At 44.3% G+C, this 21648-nt stretch overlaps 1 protein-coding gene across 1 annotated transcript in view; it reads right to left on the reverse strand.

The window, feature by feature from the left end:
• Window positions 1-21648, reverse strand: part of MGAT4B (alpha-1,3-mannosyl-glycoprotein 4-beta-N-acetylglucosaminyltransferase B) — a 992488-nt gene that overhangs the window by 434345 nt on the left and 536495 nt on the right. Inside the window, exons 7-8 of the mRNA XM_073621056.1 lie at window positions 17079-17154; window positions 4758-4872 (exon numbers count right to left, since the gene is read on the reverse strand). Coding sequence (XP_073477157.1) covers window positions 4758-4872; window positions 17079-17154 — 191 coding nt within the window. The remainder of the gene's footprint in view (window positions 1-4757; window positions 4873-17078; window positions 17155-21648) is intronic.

Consider the following 21648-nt stretch of genomic DNA (forward strand, 5'->3'; position numbering starts at 1 on the left):
ATTTTTTTTTTAAAAGTCAGCAACTACAAACACTGTAGCTGCCGACTTTTAATAAGCACACTTATCTGTCCAGGGTGCCCACGATGTCGGCCACCCGAGGCCGATCCCTCCATTGGATTGGATCGCGGCGCCTTTCGGCTTCACTGCCCATTTCCTACTGCGCATGCGCGAGTCACACGGCGCTTTGTGAATGGCCGGCTGTGTTCTGGGACACACATGGTTCCCAGAACACAACGTGCCCCATTCCCCAGAAGACAACGCAAGGAGGAGAAGAATGAAGATCACCGCGGAGTAGGAAGTGGAAGATTAGGACAGTCTGCCTAGCAACAGCCATATCTGGTAAGCAAAAAAAAAATTTTTTTTTCAATTTTTTTTTTCAGATTTTTAGGAGCATTTTTATGTAATTTTTTTTTTTTTTTAGGGTGGACCTCCGCTTTAACAGTAAGCATAGGTAAACCAGTGCTTCAATATTCGCTCAATAATACAGTCCCATATTATCAGACCTATTCTTCCTTTAAAAAGTTTTTTAAAATTCTTAACAAATTTTATGACCCTTAACCCTTTCGCTGCCAGGCCCTGTGCTCCATTTTGTACGCTCAGGTGGCCAGACTATTTTTGCAATTTTCCCTTTGCTTTTTATTTTTCACTTATAGCTTTCAGAATTTGTGAAGGACGCCCCCCCCCCCACCACCACCACCACCCCAAAGCATTTATTTTCTAAAATAACATGATAAGTAGAATAAAAAGAAGGTGCTACTGATTATTTAAACCCCGCGGTATTTGCACAAATGTTTATCAAACAATATATTTTCAAAAAATACACTAAAACCATTATTAGCAGATAAAAACACAGCAAATTTTACAAAATTCCTACTAAATATAAAAGCTTAACCTGTATTGAGCGAATAAATAACAAATATTTGTAACTTTTAAATTGCGCCTTTTTGCGAAATGGTGAAAATTGAACAGATGCAAAAGTGTAAATATCCAAATTTCTCAAAAAATCTGAAGGTTTTAATTTTTCCCTTACAGCTTTCAGAATTTGTGAAAGACCCCTAAAACCATTTTTTTTTTCTGAAAGCATATGACCTCTAGAATAAAAAGAAGGTGCTACTGATTTTTTAAAACCCCGCGGAATTTGCGCAAATGTTTATCGAACCAATATACTGGCAAAAAATACACTAAAACCATCATTAGCTGATAAAAACACAGCTAAATTTACAAAATTCCTGCTAAATCCTTACTAAATATAAAATCTTAACCTGTATGGAGTTAATAAATAACAAAAAGTTTAATTTTTTACATTGCGCCCTTTTGCAAAATGGTGAAAATCGAATGGACCCAAAAATGTATCAAAAAAAAAAATCTGTGAGGTTTTCATTTTTCACTTACAGCTTTCAGAATTTGAAAAGACCCCTCAAACTAGACATTTTCTAAAAGCACATGGCCAGTAGAATAAAAAAAAAAGTGCTACTAATTTTTTGGGCCCCGCAATAATTGCGCAAATGTTCACCATATCGCTATTTTTCCTAAAAATACACTAAAATCATTAATATTGCACATAACACAACGTAAAATTCCTGCTAAATTAGTACTAAAGCCTCGTTCACATGTGGCATACTAAAGTGTACGCCCATGGGGGGGCCATGTTTACCCGCAGAGGGATGCACAGGTGTTCCGTGCATCCCCATACAGGCAGCCCCATTCATGTCATTGGGGATGCAGCGGCTGCACAGGCATAGCTGCTGTTCCCAATCTGACATCCATGTGGATGTGGGTACATGACCCCGAACGCAGACAGTGTGAGCTCAGGGACATGCATGCGGACCTACATGGATGTAAAATTTTCAGCTAAAGCTCTGTTCGTACAGTTGCTACATCCCAAATGACATCAATGGGACTGTCTGCACAGAGATGCACGGAACACCTGTGCATCCCTGTAAAGATACGCTGTGTATGCCCTGTGTGAACAAGGCCACAGGCCTTTTTTCTGCAGATTTTTGTCTTCAGATTTACCAAAACCATATAATATGAGGTCAAACCTTAAAAGTTTTAATTTGTGTGCAATCAGGCAGGCCCTTACACTACGTGGTTTTGGTAAATCTGAAGACAAAAATCTGTAAAAAACTAATAGTGTGTATGGGGCTTTAGGCCCCTTTCACACAAGCACATCGATCGGATCTACCTGTCCATTTTTCAGGCGGGCCCAATAGGACCACCAATTGTTCTTTAGGGAGAGACTGATGTAAATGTCCATTTACACCAGCCTGCATCTGATCCAGACCGCTAAAAACAGACGGATGGGGATTCCATCCCCCATTCATCTAGCAGATCGGATTGGATAGCATCCAATAGAAATGAACAGGCGGTCTGTTTCCAATCCGACCGTCCTATAGAGAATAGCAAGCTGTGTCCGTGTCGGCTCTGCATCAGCAAAGTGGACACGGACCTGTCATCCGCCTGCAGGGCGCCGGACTCATACGTTTGTATGAGTTTTTTTTTTTTCCAAGCCACATGATTAGAGCCTGAGGCTCTAATTGGCTTGAAAAAGGTTGGGCTCGGGGCATAGCATTGCACCCCGAACCCACCCACTTGTGAGTTGTGACATTAGTGAATTAATATTCGCTATCGTCTTCTGGCTTCTCCTCCTGGCAAACCAGGGCAGATCGGGTTGGCCAGGAGGAGAAGCTGAGGTATTTGTGGAGGGGTGAGTGCGGGGGGGGGGGGGGGTGTCAGCGTGGAGGGGTGAGTGCAGGCGGACCTGGAGGGTCTTACTATGTTTGTGTTTTTTTTATTTTTTTTTTATTTACTGTTTACTATTTTTTTTTTACAGTCATTTAATTTTGGTGAGGTCTTAACAATATCTCTTTTTTTGAGACAGATAAAGGGACTGAAGATAGTCCCTTTTCTCTGCAGCACTTTACTTGAATGAATGAGAATCTGTATAGAGATTCCGTTATTCAGAAAATGACTCTCGCGGTTACAATATATCAGCTGTCAGTGGGCACATAGCAGCGATCAGTAGTGATCGCTGCATACTCCCTCTCTTCTACAGGGGGGAGCTTAGTAAACACATGTTTACTAAAGCCCCCCCAAGCCCTAACATCACCCCCACAGCTCCCCCCGCCGTGATCCCTAGCCTGACAGATTGCAAAGATCTGTGCAGGGAGAAGCTGCAAGCAGAGAGAAGGGAAGGAGAGATGCCGCTCGAAGCAGCCATGTATCGGGGGGAAGTTGGGGGGGCGATCTGACTGGCGGGGGGGACACATCTGGATGCCCCCCAAGCCCCACGAAGCAAGCACCTGAAGCCGGCGGGAGTGGAACAGGGATGCTGGCTAATAATGGTGGCTGCGGGAAGCGGGTTTGTGGGGGGGGGGGGGGGTCGGATTGGGTGGAGGGGGGTAATCAATGCTGGGGTCGAAGAAGGGGGGTGAAGGGGATAGGAGAGTGGAGGGCAGTTTTAGATGGAAGGGTGCGGCGGGGGTGGAGAGGCAGGGGACAGGGAGGCGGCGGCGTGGGGGGGGGGGTCGGTCACATTAGGGGTTAATAACTGCTGAAATCTGCTGATCAGAGTTATAGAATTGTTCAGCAGAGTCTGGAGAACAATGCTGATATAATCTTATGGTCATTGAAGTGACCATAAGCTTAACAAGAGGGAGAAAAGAGGTCCGTACGCCATACTGACCTGGCCACCTGCAGGCACTTCTGTACGTCCAGAAATAATATAAAAAAAGAAGAAAAAAACAAAACCATATAGTGTAATACGTTCTAAAGTAAACCACATCGTACTGATAAGTGATTGTGCTCACATTTATTGTGCCAATACAGTGCAAAAATGACTCTTCACCATGTGGTTTCTGATCTGCTTGGCAGATCCAGAGCTACACAGTGATTTTAAACCAAGCAGGTGACTGCCTGGAGTAGGATCCCCTGAGCTCACATTTCATCAGGGGAATGGAGGGGCACAGTTTGGCCTGTTTGCCCTAGGCATTGGATGATCTTGTCCTGCCACTGCCTGTCACCAATCATTTATTTCAACAACATTCTTCCTATAAGAATATATGTGAAGTTAACAGACATGTTTTTTAACTATAAAAGTACCTTGTGTATACATACAAAAGCCACATGACTGCTGCTGGTCTCCACTATCTTGTGATGTAATGTCAGCAGCCCCGATGGACTGAAAACTGTCACTCAGGTTAGACTCCTTAGTATTCCTCCAGCTGCTACATTAAATGTTATATAGTTAGGTGGGGGGGGGGGGGGGTGGAGTTGCTGGGCTAGCATAGAAAGCAATTGGACTCTCCCAGAAAAGGAGAGGGTTATGGAGGAAGGAGGAAATTGACACTTTAAGAAGTGTTAATTCCTTGGTAAGTTTCAAGGCTTATAAAAAAGTCAATAAAAAATCAATTATGGAAAAGAAACACTGCACACATACTGCAAGTAAGCTCTTAAAATTCTTGTTTTTGTATCCTCATGACTCTTATGTTTTAATCCATGCCATTCCATATTGTTATGTATTGGATTATTTTTTTGAATTTTGAATATCCCAAAAAAACAATTATGTAAAAAAACACGATGTGCTTTATTCACAATAAAGGAGCGTCTCTTTCAGTCTCAAAAGAGCACAAAGATTTAACCACATGTGAAGCCCCAGGCTTCCTCCACATTTAGCCTTCAAACATTTCAGCAATGACTTGATGGGAACAAACAAAGACTGCCATTGCAAAGTATAAGAAAGAAGAAAAAAACATTACCAATGAAGCCAAGCTGTGAGAATTCCAGAATCATCCACTCCTCAGAGGGCTGCTGAAGGGCAAAGTTCTTCATTGTGCTCAGATAGTTGGGTTTAGCCACAATATCGTCCTCCAGCTGTAGGAATGGAAACATAAAAGGAAACAGAACCTCCATGAGTATCAGAAGCTCTGCATTGTGTCCATTCCCTTCATTACACAGCTACAGAAATATTTCTTTATTAGGGCAAACTATTAAAAGACCCCTACAAGACAAGTTATAAGCGTTGTTTGAGAAGCTTGAAGAATGATTTAATAGCAAATGAGAAAAATAACACAGAAGCACAGTCTTCCTTCTCTCTAGTAAATGTCTATATGGAAATGACTAATTAATAAATTACAACAGAAACTTATATATGGGTTTCCCCCAAGCGTTAGAAATAGAAAAGGTACAGCAAAGGTTTTTCCTAACATAAGGCAAGATAAAAATATGATCTGACGCAGATCCCTACAGAAGCAGCAAACAAGGCGCTTCGCTCACCTCCTAGCCCTCAAATGGAATCATACCAACATGGAGCCTATGAAGTGTAGGACAGAGAAGCTTCCAAGAGCCACAGCAGAACAAACAGATTTTTGTTTTTAATGATCAGGCCAGGGTTAGTGTTTGGGTAAATTAGGAGTCTGACACACCGCAACTCCAATCTAGGTAAAGAGTCTCTGACGGAGACTCTTTACCACATGATCAGCCTGTCCAATCACGGCTGATCACGATGTAAATAGGAAGAGCCAGTGATCGGCTTTTCCTCACTCGCGTCTGACAGACGTGAGTAGAGGAGAGCCGATCGGCTGCTCTCCTGATAGGGGGGTGGTCTGTGCTGATTGTTTATCAGCACAGCCCCCCTCGGATCCCCCCCAGGACCACCAGGGAAGTCGCCCAGGACCACCAGGATGGCCACCACACTGGACCACCAGGTATGCCCCCTAGACCCCAGGGAAATACCAATATGTGCCCAGGCAGCTGCCAATCAGTGCCCACTCCAATGCCTACCACTGCCAGTGCCACCAGGGATACCTATCAGTGCCTCGTATCAGTGCCGCCTATCAGTTCCCATCAGTGCCACCTATCAGTGCCCATCGGTGCCGCCTATCAGTGCCACCCTATCAGTGCCCATCAGTGCCGCCTTTCAGTGCCCATCAGTGTCGCCTATCAGTGCCCATCAGTGCCAACCAGTGCCACCCATGAGTGCCCATCAGTGCCGCCTATCAACACCCATCAGTGCTGCATATCAGTGCCGCCCATCAGTGCTGCATATCAGTGCCACCCATCAGTGCCCGCTCATTGGTGCCACCTCATTGGTGCCGCCGTATCAGTGCCTGTCAGTGCCGCCTTATCAGTGCCCATCACTGAAACTTATTTACAATTTTTTTTTACAGAAACAAAAGCAAAACTTTTATTTTTTTCAAAATTTTCGGTCTTTTTTTATTTGTTTAGCAAAAAAATAAAAACCGCAGAGGTGATCAAATACTACCAAAAGAAAGCTCTATTTGTGGGAACAAAATGATAAAAATTTAGTTTGGGTACAGTGATGGATGACCGCGCAATTGGCAAACTGCAACAGCGCTGAAAGCTGAAAATTGGTCTGGACAGGAAGGTGTATAAGTGCCCTGTATTGAAGTGGTTAAAAAGACATTTAAAAACAAATTAGTATTAGGCTCGGTTCCCACTGGATGCCGATGTGGCTCCCAGCAGAGGTCCTGTGCGTCCTGGTTCACCGTTTCAGGTCTGATTTCAGCCTGAATTTCGGGCTGAATTCAGACCTGAAACGGACCAAAAGACGCACAGGGCTCCTGTGCAAATGCACACAGGAGCAGCATCGGAGATATGTGAACCGGCTCCATAAAGAGCCGGTCACATTCTCCTGCTATTGCGAATTGGATGCGGGGATTCCGCATTGTTTCTGGGCTGTACTACAGGTACAAACAACAAATAACATACACACACGTGGTGCTGCGATTGTCAGGAGCAGAATAATTTTTATTTTGTTTTTCTTTAGTGGTAGGTTATGGTAACAAGAAATATACAGCAAAATTAAAAGAAATGTTTTTTTTTTTACTATTTTGGGCCAGTTTTCCTTTCATATTAACCACTTGCCGACCGCCTCACGCATATATACGTGAGCAGAGCGGCACGGGCAGGCAAAATCACGTACCTGGTACGTGATTGCCTTCCCGCGGGCGGGGGGTCCGATCGGACCCCCCCCGGTGCCATCGGCGGTCGGCGTTTGGCTGGGAGAGTTGAGAGACGAGGGGGAGACCATCCGATCGTGGCCCCCCCCTCGCGATCGCTCCCAGCCAATGAGAAACATCCCCTGCCTCTGTATAGTACACAGAGGCAGAGGATGTGATGTCATCTCTCTCGGCTGGCCAGTTTCCGTTCCAGCACCGAGGAGAGAAGACATGTAAGTGCACCAACACACACACAACACAGTAGAACATGCCAGGCACACTAAACACCCCGATCCCCCCCCCCGATCGCCCCCCGATCCCCCCCAATCACCCCCCCCCCCCTGTCACAAACTGACAGCAAGCAGGTTTTTTTTGTTTTGTTTTGTTTTTTTCCTGATTACTGCATGGTGTCAGTTTGTGACAGTTAGCAGTGGTAGGACAGTGAGTATTACCCCCCTGTAGGTCTAGGGTACCCCCCTAACCCCCCCTAATAAAGTTTTAACCCCTTGATCACCCCCTGTCACCAGTGTCACTAAGCGATCATTTTTCTGATCGCTGTATTAGTGTCGCTGGTGACGCTAGTTAGGAACGTAAATATTTAGGTTCGCTGTCAGCGTTTTATAGCGACAGGGACCCCCATATACTACCTAATAAATGTTTTAACCCCTTGATTGCCCCCTAGTTAACCCTTTCACCACTGATCACCGTATAACTGTTATGGGTGACGCTGGTTAGTTCGTTTATTTTTTTTAGTGTCAGGGCACCCGCCGTTTATTACCGAATAAAGGTTTAGCCCCCTGATCGCCCGGCGGTGATATGCGTCGCCCCAGGCAGCGTCAGATTAGCGCCAGTACCGCGAACACCTACGCACGCACCGTACACGCACCGTACACCTCCCTTAGTGGTATAGTATCTGAACACATCAATATCTGATCCGATCAGATCTATACTAGCGTCCCCAGCAGTTTAGGGTTCCCAAAAACGCAGTGTTAGCGGGATCAGCCCAGATACCTGCTAGCACCTGCGTTTTGCCCCTCCGCCCAGCCCACCCAAGTGCAGTATCGATCGATCACTGTCACTTACAAAACACTAAACGCATAACTGCAGCGTTCGCAGAGTCAGGCCTGATCCCTGCGATCGCTAACAGTTTTTTTGGTAGCATTTTGGTGAACTGGCAAGCACCAGCCCCAAGCAGCGTCAGATTAGCGCCAGTACCACTAACACCCACGCACGCACCGTACACCTCCCTTAGTGGTATAGTATCTGATCGGATCAATATCTGATCCGATCAGATCTATACTAGTGTCCCCAGCAGTTTAGGGTTCCCAAAAACGCAGTGTTAGTGGGATCAGCCCAGATACCTGCTAGCACCTGCGTTTTGCCCCTCCGCCCGGCCCAGCCCACCCAAGTGCAGTATCGATCGATCACTGTCACTTTTTTTTGTAGCGTTTTGGTGAACTGGCAAGCGCCAGCGGCCTAGTACACCCCAGTCGTAGTCATACCAGCACTGCAGTAACACTTGGTGACGTGGCGAGTCCCATAAGTGCAGTTCAAGCTGGTGAGGTGGCAAGCACAAGTAGTGTCCCGCTGCCACCAAGAAGACAAACACAGGCCCGTCGTGCCCATAGTGCCCTTCCTGCTGCATTCGCCAATCCTAATTGGGAACCCACCACTTCTGCAGCGCCCGTATTTCCCCCATTCACATCCCCAACCAAATGCAGTCGGCTGCATGAGAGGCATTTATATGTCCTCCCGAGTACCCCTACCCAACGAACCCCCCCAAAAAGATGTGTCTGCAGCAAGCGCGGATATAGGCGTGACACCCGCTATTATTGTCCCTCCTGTCCTGACAATCCTGGTCTTTGCATTGGTGAATGTTTTGAACGCTACCATTCACTAGTTGAGTATTAGCGTAGGGTACAGCATTGCACAGACTAGGCACACTTTCACAGGGTCTCCCAAGATGCCATCGCATTTTGAGAGACCCGAACCTGGAACCGGTTACAGTTATAAAAGTTACAGTTACAAAAAAAAAGTGTAAAAAAAAAAAAAAAAACACAAACAAAAATAAAAAAAAATAGTTGTCGTTTTATTGTTCTCTCTCTCTCTATTCTCTCTCTGGTGTTCTGCTCTTTTTTACTGTATTCTATTCTGAATGTTTTATTGTTATTATGTTTTATCATGTTTGCTTTTCAGGTATGCAATTTTTTATACTTTACCGTTTACTGTGCTTTATTGTTAACCATTTTTTTGTCTTCAGGTACGCCATTCACGACTTTGAGTGGTTATACCAGAATGATGCCTGCAGGTTTAGGTATCATCTTGGTATCATTCTTTTCAGCCAGCGGTCGGCTTTCATGTAAAAGCAATCCTAGTGGCTAATTAGCCTCTAGACTGCTTTTACAAGCAGTGGGAGGGAATGCCCCCCCCCCCCACCGTCTTCCGTGTTTTTCTCTGGCTCTCCTGTCTCAACAGGGAACCTGAGAATGCAGCCGGTGATTCAGCCAGCTGACCATAGAGCTGATCAGAGACCAGAGTGGCTCCAAACATCTCTATGGCCTAAGAAACCGGAAGCTACGAGCATTTTAGGACTTAGATTTCGCCGGATGTAAACAGCGCCATTGGGAAATTGGGAAAGCATTTTATCACACCGATCTTGGTGTGGTCAGATGCTTTGAGGGCAGAGGAGAAATCTAGGGTCTAATAGACCCCAATTTTTTCAAAAAAGAGTACCTGTCACTACCTATTGCTATCATAGGGGATATTTACATTCCCTGAGATAACAATAAAAATGATTTAAAAAAAAATATGAAAGGAACAGTTTAAAAATAAGATAAAAAAGCAAAAAAATAATAAAGAAAAAAAAAAAAAAAAAAAAAAAGCACCCCTGTCCCCCCTGCTCTCGCGCTTAGGCGAACGCAAGCGTCGGTCTGGCGTCAAATGTAAACAGCAATTGCACCATGCATGTGAGGTATCACCGCGAAGGTCAGATCGAGGGCAGTAATTTTAGCAGTAGACCTCCTCTGTAAATCTAAAGTGGTAACCTGTAAAGGCTTTTAAAGGCTTTTAAAAATGTATTAATTTTGTTGCCACTGCACGTTTGTGCGCAATTGTAAAGCATGTCATGTTTGGTATCCATGTACTCGGCCTAAGATCATCTTTTTTATTTCATCAAACATTTGGGCAATATAGTGTGTTTTAGTGCATTAAAATTTAAAAAGTGTGTTTTTTCCACAAAAAATGCGTTTGAAAAATCGCTGCGCAATTACTGTGTGAAAAAAAAAAATGAAACACCCACCATTTTAATCTGTAGGGCATTTGCTTTAAAATAATATATAATGTTTGGGGGTTCAAAGTAATTTTCTTGCAAAAAAAAATAATTTTTTCATGTAATCAAAAAGTGTCAGAAAGGGCTTTGTCTTCAAGTGGTTAGAAGAGTGGGTGATGTGTGACGTAAGCTTCTAAATGTTGTGCATAAAATGCCAGGACAGTTCAAACCCCCCCAAATGACCCCATTTTGGAAAGTAGACACCCCAAGCTATTTGCTGAGAGGCATGTCGAGTCCATGGAATATTTTATATTGTGACACAAGTTGCGGGAAAGAGACAAATTTTTTTTTTTTTTTTTTTTTTTTTGCACAAAGTTGTCACTAAATGTTATATTGCTCAAACACGCCATGGGGATTTGTGAAATTACACCCCAAAATAAATTCTGTTGCTTCTCCTGAGTACGGGGATACCACATGTGTGGGACTTTTTGGGAGCCTAGCCGCGTACGGGACCCCGAAAACCAAGAACCGCCTTCAGGCTTTCTAAGGCCGTAAATTTTTGATTTCTCTCTTCACTGCCTATCACAGTTTCGGAGGCCATGGAAAGCCCAGGTGGCACAAAACCCCCCCAAATGACCCCATTTTGGAAAGTAGACACCCCAAGCTATTTGCTGAGAGGTATAGTGAGTATTTTGCAGACCTCACTTTTTGTCACAAGGTTTTGAAAATTGAAAAAAGAAAAAAAAAAAATTTTTTTTCTGGTCTTTCTTCATTTTCAAAAACAAATGAGAGCTGCAAAATACTCACCATGCCTCTCAGCAAATAGCTTGGGGTGTCTACTTTCCAAAATGGGGTCATTTGGGGGGGTTTTGTGCCATCTGGGCATTTTATGGCCTTCAAAACTGTGATAGGTAGTGAGGAGTGAAATCAAAAATGTATGCCCTTAGAAATCCTGAAGGTGGTGCTGGGTTTTCGGGGCCCCGTACGCGGCTAGGCTCCCAAAAAGTGCCACACATGTGGTATCCCCGTACTCAGGAGAAGCAGCTGAATGTATTTTGGGGTGCAATTCCACATAGCCCATGGCCTATGTGAGCAATATATCATTTAGTGACAACTTTTTGTAAATTTTTTTTTTTTTTTTTTGTCATTATTCAATCACTTGGGACAAAAAAAATAAATATTCAATGGGTTCAACATGCCTCTCAGCAATTTCCTTGGGGTGTCTACTTTCCAAAATGGGGTCATTTGGGGGGGGTTTGTACTGCCCTGCCATTTTAGCACCTCAAGAAATGACATAGGCAGTCATAAACTAAAAGCTGTGTAAATTCCAGAAAATGTACCCTAGTTTGTAGACGCTATAACTTTTGCGCAAACCAATAAATATACGCTTATTGACATTTTTTTTACCAAAGACATGTGGCCGAATACATTTTGGCCTAAATGTATGACTAAAATTTAGTTTATTGGATTTTTTTTATAACAAAAAGTAGAAAATATCATTTTTTTTCAAAATTTTCAGTCTTTTTCCGTTTATAGCGCAAAAAATAAAAACGGCAGAGGTGATCAAATACCATCAAAAGAAAGCTCTATTTGTGGGAAGAAAAGGACGCAAATTTCGTTTGGGTAGAGCATTGCATGACCGCGCAATTAGCAGTTAAAGCGACGCAGTGCCGAATTGTAAAAAGTGCTCTGGTCAGGAAGGGGGTAAATCCTTCCGGGGCTGAAGTGGTTAATAAAAACAAAACAGGAGATATCCATTACCATTTACAACCAAATGAAAGCCTCATTTGTCCAGAAAAAAACCCAGTATAGTCCATCTGGATACACAAAGTAGTTGTGATGATATGTACAGTTTTACTAACACATGTCAAAGTTGCAAAATTCTGCTTAGGCATTAATATTTGTTTTACCCTTAGACATAAAGGGGTTAACTGTTTGGAACAATGACTCTGGCTATAAAATCACTTTGACTTTAATGCTATGGCACAAGGGTTAACAATCCCCCTATGTGATAGCATGGGCAGGTAAAAGGATCTCTTAACCACTTGCCGACCGCCTAACGCAGATATACTGCGGGAGAATGGCACGGGCAGGCAAAATCACGTACCTGGTACGTGATCTGCCTCCCGCGGGTGGAGGGCGCATCGCGCGCCCCCCCCGGAGCCCGAGGCAGTCGGCTTCGTTAGGGGAGCGATCCAGGCTGAGGGGGAGACCACTCATTCGTGGCCACCCCCTCGCGATCGATCCCAACGAATGAAAATCTTCCTCTGCTGCTGTATTGTAAACAGCGTCAGAGGAAGTGATGTCATCGCTCTTCGGCTCGGTATTTTCCATTCCGGCGCCGAGGAGAGAAGACATCTGAGTGAGTGCACCAACACAACACACACAGTAAAACACACCAGGCATACTTTACACCCCCCATCACCCCCCGATCACCCCCTGATCACGCCCCCCCCCCCCCCCCCCCGTCACAGTGACACCAAGCAGTTTTTTTTTTCTGATTACTGCATTGGTGTCAGTTTGTGACAGTTAGTGTGGTAGGGCAGTTAGTGTTAGCCCCCTTTAGGTCTAGGGTACCCCCCTAACCCCCCCTAATAAAGTTTTAACCCCATGATCACCCCCCGTTGCCAGTGTCACTAAGCAATCGTTTTTCTGATCGCTGTAATAGCGTCACTGGTGACACTAGTTAGGGAGGTAAGTATATAGGTTCGCCGTCAGCTTTTTATAGCGTCAGGGACCCCCATATACTACTTAATAAAGGTTTTAACCCCTTGATTGCCCCCTAGTTAACCCTTTCACCAGTGATCACCGTATTACTGTTACGGGTGATGCTGGTTAGTTTGTTTATTTTTTATAGTGTCAGGGCATCTGCCGTTTATTACCTAATAAAGGTTTAGCCCCCTGTTAGCCTGGTGGTGATATAAGTTAGGTTTTAGGGTCAGATAGGGTCTGTGTCGCCCCAGGCAGCGTCAGGTTATCGCCAGTACCGCTAGCACCCACGCACGCACCATACACCTCCCTTAGTGGTATAGTATCTGAACGGTTCAATATCTGATCCGATCAGATCTATACTAGCGTCCCCAGCAGTTTAGGGTTCCCAAAAATGCAGTGTTAGCGGGATCAGCCCAGATACCTGCTAGCACCTGCGTTTTGCCCCTCCGCCCGGCCCAGCCCAGCCCACCCAAGTGCAGTATTGATCGATCACTGTCACTTACAAAACACTAAACACATAACTGCAGCGTTCGCAGAGTCAGGCCTGATCCCTGCGATTGCTAACAGTTTTTTTGATAGCGTTTTGGTGAACTGGCAAGCACCAGCCCCAGGCAGTGTCAGGTTAGCGCCAGTACCGCTAACACCCACGCACGCACAGTACACCTCCCTTAGTGGTATAGTATCTGAAAGGATCAATCTGATCTGATCAGATCTATACTAGCGTCCCCAGCAGTTTAGGGTTCCCAAAAACGCAGTGTTAGCGGGATCAGCCCAGATACCTGCTAGCACCTGCATTTTGCCCCTCCGCCCAGCCCACCCAAGTACAGTATTGATGGATCACTATCACAAAACACTAAACACATAACTGCAGCGTTCGCAGAGTCAGGCCTGATCCCTGCGATCGCTAACAGTTTTTTTGGTAGCGTTTTGGTGAACTGACAAGCACCAGCAGCCTGGCACACCCTGGTCGTAGTCAAACCAGCACTGCAGTAACACTTGATGACGTGGCGAGTCCCATAAGTGCAGTTCAAGCTGGTGAGGTGGCAAGCACAAGTAGTGTCCCGCTGCCACCAAGAAGACAAAAGGCCCGTCGTTCCCATAGTGCCCTTCCTGCTGCATTCGCCAATCCTAATTGGGAACCCACCACTTCTGCAGCACCCGTACTTCCCCCATTCACATCCCCAACCAAATGCAGTCGGCTGCATGAGAGGCATTTTCTTTATATCCTCCCGAGTACCCCTACCCAACGAACCCCCCCCCAAAAAAGATGTTGTGTCTGCAGCAAGCGCGGATATAGGCGTGACACCCGCTATTGTTGTCCCTCCTGTCCTGACACTCCTGGTCTTTGCATTGGTGAATATTTTGAACGCTACCATACACTAGTTGAGTATTAGCGTAGGGTACAGCATTGCACAGACTAGGCACACTTTCACAGGGTCTCCCAAGATGCCATCGCATTTTGAGAGACCCGAACCTGGAACCGGTTACCGTTATAAAAGTTACAGTTACAAAAAAAAGTGTAAAAAAAAAAAAAAACCACAAAAAAATATATGAAATAAAAAAAAAAAAAATAGTTGTCGTTTTATTGTTCTCTCACTCTCTATTCTCTCTCTATTGTTCTGCTCTTTTTTACTCTTTTCTATTCTGCAATGTTTTATTGTTATTGTGTTTTATCATGTTTGCTTTTCAGGTATGCAATTTTTATACTTTACTGTTTTCTATTGTTAACCATTTTTTTTTTTCAGGTATGCCATTCAGCTGCAGCACGGATTTATTTATCTTAACAGCAACAGCGTTTGCTCCCACGATATATAAAGCCGTGACTCCAGCGGAGGTGATATATGCCGAAGCATGGGGGCAGCAGGGGCGGAGGAGCAATTTGCTCCTAACTTTTGGGGCGGATGCCCCCATGCTTCGGCATATATAAATGGTGCATGTATGCCCATCATTAGAAGTGGGTGGATGAAGGGAGGTATACTAATGGTGGGCATACCCACCAATCAATCTCTTTTTTTCGTTCAGCCCACAGGCTGCATGAAAAAAAAAGAAGATTACAATATATGCCCAACAAGGACCAGCAAGGTACTGGTATGTTGCTGGACTTTGAGTGGTTATACCAGAATGATGCCTGCAGGTTTAGGTATCATCTTGGTATCAGCGGTCGGCTTTCATGTAAAAGCAATCCTAATGGCTAATTAGCCTCTAGACTGCTTTTACAAGCAGTTGGAGGGAATACCCCCCACCGTCTTCCATGTTTTTCTCTGGCTCTCCTGTCCCAACAGGGAACCTGAGAATGCAGCCGGTGATTCCGCCAGCTGACCATAGAGCTGATTAGAGACCAGAATGGCTCCAATCATCTCTATGGCCTAAGAAACCGGAAGCTGCGAGCATTTCATGACTTAGATTTCGCCGGATGTAAACAGCGCCATTGGGAAAGCATTTTATCACACTGATCTTGGTGTGGTCAGATGCTTTGAGGGCAGAGGAGAGATCTAGTGTCTGTCACTACCTATTGCTATCATAGGGGATATTTACATTCCCTGACATAACAATAAAATGATAAAAAAATGAAAGTAACAGTTTAAAAATAAGATAAAAAAGCAAAAAAAAAAATAATAAAAAAACACACAAAAAATCAGCCAACAACAGGACTTAGAAGTGCATTTCTGGTAGATCGAGTATTTTTCTGTGCTTGCAGGATTTTTAAAGGGATAAACCATGTGGAAATGTGCATGTGCTGTATGTATTTTTATTTTTGCCCTGCCATGCACTTTAAATGTCCTTCTTGGGTGCCCTCTTCAAGCCACCTGGCGTGAGTAATCCCCAAATTACTCTAGTTGTAGCTTACACAGGACAAAATATCAAGCATCAGTGAGGAAGAGGAGAGTCACATGTTCCTCCATACCCAGAAGTACTAGGTATTTTCTTCACTCCTGAAGAAAGCAAGGGAAAGGACAGGCTGAAAAGGAAGGCATGGAAACAAACCTAAAAGGACAAAGCACATGTTTACCTTAAAAGAGAAGTATGGGCTTTACAAAAAATAACCCTACACTCACCTAGGTGGATGCAGCATGGATCCCATGCAACATCTGTCCTCCGGTGGCTCTGCAGTGAGAGCTGAGCGATCAAACATTGTTCAGTTCTCCCCCTCCGCTCTGTGCAGAGAGCCAGGACTGCAGAACTAACTGCACTCCTGTGATACATATGAGATGAACAGACAAAAAAGCTTTGGCATAACATAAGAGGGATATCAGATGTGCAGGTATGATTACAGCACATTTCAGCATCTGAATCCTTTGGCACTTCCCTAAGCCTGGGTTCACACTATAGCGATGTGGGAACAGCTCGATTCCAGTGCTGGTTCCAGCATCGCATCTCTCCCGCAAGCAGTTCACATGGCCCTCTGCGAACCGCTGCGGGTGTCAATACAATGTTAATGACACCCCCAGATCAGTTCACAGATCACAGTGCAAACTGTGGATTCAGACAGGAATCAGATTGCGTGGGTGTGAACACCCATGTGATCCGATTTCAGTGCGGGAAAAAAAGTCCCTGCACCTTTTTTTATGTGAATCCAATGCAAGTTCAGCCATACAACTGTATGGCTAAACTCGCATTGCACAGATATCGCGTGTGATCAGCACAGCAGTGCGGATGCGAATCACATGTGATGTCTGTGTTTGCAATATTGTGAACCCAGGTTGAATATGAACAATCACATTATACAACTATTCATGTTTAGCACATGGAGAGAGGCAAGTAAGGCACTGCATAGACCCCTGGAACCAAATTATTGACAGAAAACAACAGATTGTAAAAGGTTTGTCAAACATAACTGATTGATTCTCCCCTATCAAGGTTTGGCTGACAGTGTCTGCTTGTGCCTATAGACATTAGATTGCCCTCAATCAACCCAGACTAGGAAACTATCATGAAATAATTTAGTTGAACTGTGTATAAAAATATTACGTATCCTACATAGTTTTGTCTTAAGCATCTTCTCTTTTGATAAACTCCCAGCACTTCACTTCATATTTATTTTACATATTGCAATGTGCAAGATAACATGACAGATGCTTTAATTAAGCTCAATCTAAAAAAAATAAATAAAAAAAAAGAAACGAGTAAGTAAGACCTACCTGCACATAGTATGTACCCTTTGACTGGGCATACATCATTAAGAAGCAATAATCTAGATTCTGTTTTGTTCTCCACCTGCAAAACAAACATCGATTTACATTGATATTCCAATGGCACGTTTGGAAAGATGCAAGGGTAAAGATAATTACTTTCTGTTGGTGACTATTATAGCATCTATATTTAGTGCCTGGGACAGGCATTTAATGATTGTTATTTACTTCTAATTAATCAGAGAGCATTACAGGTTGTATGTTATTCCTGCAGTGTTGGTATATCCAGGGAATGCAGCTCAAATAAACAGTAAGTTCTAGTTTGGCTTATTGAGGCCACCCAGCAGGTGTTCCTCCTATTAGAATAATCATGGCTGGATTATTCTTGACAAGTTTAATGCTGCAGTTCTCTTCAATTTGATGGTTCTCCTTGATGGCCCTTCCCTGCTAGAGTGTGGGAGATGTTACCCCATCTGTATTTTATAAAATAATTTGTGATATACAGATATACAGCTTTGGTAATGTGTTAGGGCCTGGAATACTCTCCTTTGAGTTCATTAAAAGGAATGTATTGTGTGTATTTTTATTCGGCCCATACTTTGAGTTAGCAATGCAATGTTTATGTATGGGAAAGTTCTCATTTATCCAGGTCATGGTATAACTAGTAGTGGTTAACTACTCTTAAATACATTTTTTCAATACTGTTGAAGACATTTCACCACTCCACAAGTGACTTCCTTACACCCGGCATAGACGGATCAAAATCCAGCCGATTCAGCAGGAACCAGCTGATTTTGATCCATCTATAGGCACGCTTTTTGTACAACCAGCCTGTCTTTTTTTTTCAGTTTGATTACTCCTTCTGCCTATAGCTATAGTAAATATAGTAAATGCTGATTGTCCAAGAACAAGATTGGAGGTGTGAAAGCTTTCCTATCTAATAATATAACCCAATCACCATGGTGCCATGAAGCCTGGGACAGGTGCCATTTGTTACATTACAGAAAGGTGTGGAATGCTGTTAAATTGCTAATGTAAAGGTGTTAAAACACCATAAGACGTGAAAGACACATGGTGTTGAAGATTTCCACCCCTGCTTTAGGGATGGTTGTTCCAGCTGGCACAGGTCACATTGAGGTTCCAAATAGCAAGACAAGTCGCACCCTATTGTCCGCAATTGAAGCGGACAAATCGGTGCGACTCCGACTCCATCAATTTTGAAAATGGTTCTTACGCTACTTTTTGAAAGTTCAGGTACGACTTGCATAGACATCTGTGCATGGATTTGCACAGATGTCTTCCAAGTCACACTGACATGCGGCTTAGAAATCGTGCGGAGTGTCCTCTCTGTCCAAAATGTACATTATCAGTATCTCCCTTGACTAATTAATTAAAGGTGATCGGATAAAGATAACTGGGCTACTCATTTGGATAGAAATGTTAGGCTACATTGCTGATAGGCTACGTTGTTGATACTTATTTGAACTAAGACTCCTTTCACACTGAGGCATTTTTCAGAACATTTGGACTAAAAGTAGCACCTGTAAAGCGCCTGAAAAACGCCTCCCCTGCAGTCCTAATGTGAAAGCCAGAGTGCTTTCACACTGTGGCGCTGTGCTGGCAGGACATTAAGAGCCCTTTCACACTGACAGCGCGGGGTTGTCGGCAGTAAAGCGCCGCTAGATTTAGCGCCACTTTACCGTCATTTTAGAGGCGCTTTTCGGGTGCTAGCGGACCAATAAAGGGTTAAAAGGGCCCGCAGGTGCTTCGGCGGCGCTGGCCATTGATTTCAATGGGCAGGGGTGCTTTAGGAGCGGAGTGTACACCGCTCCTAAAGTGCCTCAAAGAACCTACTTGCAGGACTTTTTTTGATTTCCTGCCAGAGCTTTCACACTGGGATGGCAGATGAGGCATTTTTTAGGGCGCTTTACAGGCACTATTTTTAGTGCTAAGCGCCTCCAGTGTGAAAGGGGTAAAAAAAAAAAAAAAAAAAAGTCCTGCAAGGTGCATCTTTGGGGCGGTGGAGGAGCGGTCTTTACACCGCTCCTGCCCATTGAAATGAATGGGCACCGCTGCCGAAGTGCCTGCAAAGCGCTTCGGCAGCGACGTTACACAGGCGCATTTAACCCTTAATTTGGCCGCTAGCGGGGGGTCAAAAGCGTCCCGCCAGCGGCTGAATAGAGCCGCTAAAACAACGGTTTTAGTGGCTTTTTACCGTCAACGCCCGCCCCAGTGTGAAAGCAGCCTTAGGATGGCCATTAGTTGAGTGGTAAAATGTCTTCATCATTATAGAAAAATTCTGGTTGAATGCCACAAACTACAACTAGCTATACACCATTGCAGCATTCATCTTTTAAAGTGGTTGTAAAGCAACTTGTAATATCCCTACATGACCAGCCATCTCTCTCCTCTCCTGGGCTGACAGCTACAGGGGGAGGGGCCAACAACTCATGCTGACATCAGCCGGGAGGAGAGGAGGAGAGAGGCAGCTGGTTACATGAGCAATGGGAGATGCTTGGAAATAAGGTAGATATCAGCTTTTTTTAAAAATAAGGGACATACAGTAGGGCACATATTTTTACCTAACAGAGTGGATTGTAGGGACATTACACTGTTATGAAAGCAGCAGGAGGGAAAATCGGGGAGCCGACAGAGCTTACAGGCAGGGAGGGGAGGTGAGGACAGAGGAGAGAGCGGATGGCGGAGGCACGTAAACTGACCACAGTGTCAGGGCTCGGAAACCATGATAAACCCTGGTCAGTTTACAGAGGGGAGAGCAGAACAAGGCAGGATCAGCCAGGTATTTCAGGTGATAGAAAGGGCCAACGTACACAGCACAAGCACTGTGTTGTTATCCATGCTTTAAAGAAACAGGATCCATTTTTTTTTTTTTTTTTTTTAGGATTACAAACACTTTAAAGCAGAACTAAACCCATTGATTTAACGTGTTCCCAAAACAGTTACATTCAAGGCATGCCAAGTGCTTGTGGTCAACCAAACAGTCAAGTCATCAAATGGCTGGTGTCTTAACTAATCACATGTGCAACACTATGGCAACTACAACTCAAACAGAGGCTAAAATGGCAGCTTCCTTGGCTGTACAGGTTAGGAGTGGGTTGTAGTCCCGCTTTAAATCTTTTTTTGATGTGGCTTACACATTTTTAATGTTCTACCATATTTTTGTCATCACAATAAATATAATGATTTATAACACAAGCTACTAACTTGAGCAAAAAATGCAATCACTCCCTTGTTAACAACTGTAGATAAAATCAGCAAAATAGGGACGGCATGTTTTTTTTTTTAAAGTCAGCTGACACCAGAGGGGTTGATTTCCTAAAGGCAAATAGACCATGCACTATGCAAATGCAGTTGCACTCATTTTTGCCAGAGTTTAATGAATGTAGTAAAGCTCCGGTGACTTCCATTATACAATCATATGCAGGGACAAAATATTTTAAAATATTAAAAAAGAAATCAACAATATTATTTACATCAAACTTTCTTCTTCTTTTATCTCTGTGATTTGGGTGGTGTTTAGCTCAATGGTAGATTTTTTTTTTTAAATGAGTCCATGCCAGTCCAAACTGTGTTTTAAAGGCTTGTCAGCCAACTTTTATTGAAACAAACAAAAAAAGTCTTTACAAGGTTTCCCATGCAGGGGCTTCAGCTTCACAAAGCAAAAACAGGTAACTCAAAATACTAGCCCACCTGGCTACAGTAAGCAGCTCCGCCACTGTTAGCAATGGTCTCCCTAACCACAGGTTCCTCAGGCTGCCTTAGCTTTAGTTGTAGTACCTTGCTGCACAGGGCCCACTTCTGGCCTCCAAATAGTGTTCTCAAGCACCCCCTGGGTTTTCTCGCTCTGTCAGAGACTTCCAAACCTACTCCAGCCCCCTGGGCCCGGTAGTTGCCTCAGCTTTCTTGGCCTCCCAGACCCGCTCTTGGTCTCCCAGGCCCATGTAGCTGTCCCGACTTTCCCAGTCCTTTGGGCAAGAAGTCTCCCTCACAAGAGGTGCAGTCTCTGATAGGAACACTCAGCTCCCCTGACAGGGCTCTGTTTGCAAACTGCAGCAACTGCCCTGAGCTATGCTCAGATCTGGCTTACAACGACCCTCTCCACCTGTGCACTTACACAAGCGGCAGGTAATTAGCAAAGCCTGGAAACAGGATTGAAGGTTCCCTATCCGGAACTACCAAATCAGGAGAAAACAGAACACAGCTTTCTCTGTTCACAATAAGCATGCCAGAGCTTCTCATACTGCACCGTTGAGAATCCTGTGTCCTTTCTGCACCAATTTGCTTATACCAAGGCAGGGCCTCACATTGTCACTTTAGTTTTTGGCTGGGCTGTAACCAGCTCAGATTGGTTGTACATAGTTTATTGGTTCTGTTCTAAACTTGACTGTGTTGTGTATTTCCCACTGTTGCCAGTAGGTGTCACTGGGACCACAGGACAGTGTGAGAATGGCAACTTGGTTGAGCTGTAATGAATATTCTTTTTCCGGAAACAGCTTAGTAGGAGGTTCCTGCCACTGTGCATTCTGGGAAGGGGTATTTATTGGCCAGAGGCCATGTG

This window comes from Aquarana catesbeiana, linkage group LG03 (genome assembly GCF_042186555.1).
Source record: "Aquarana catesbeiana isolate 2022-GZ linkage group LG03, ASM4218655v1, whole genome shotgun sequence".
NCBI classification, from domain to species: Eukaryota; Metazoa; Chordata; class Amphibia; order Anura; family Ranidae; genus Aquarana; species Aquarana catesbeiana.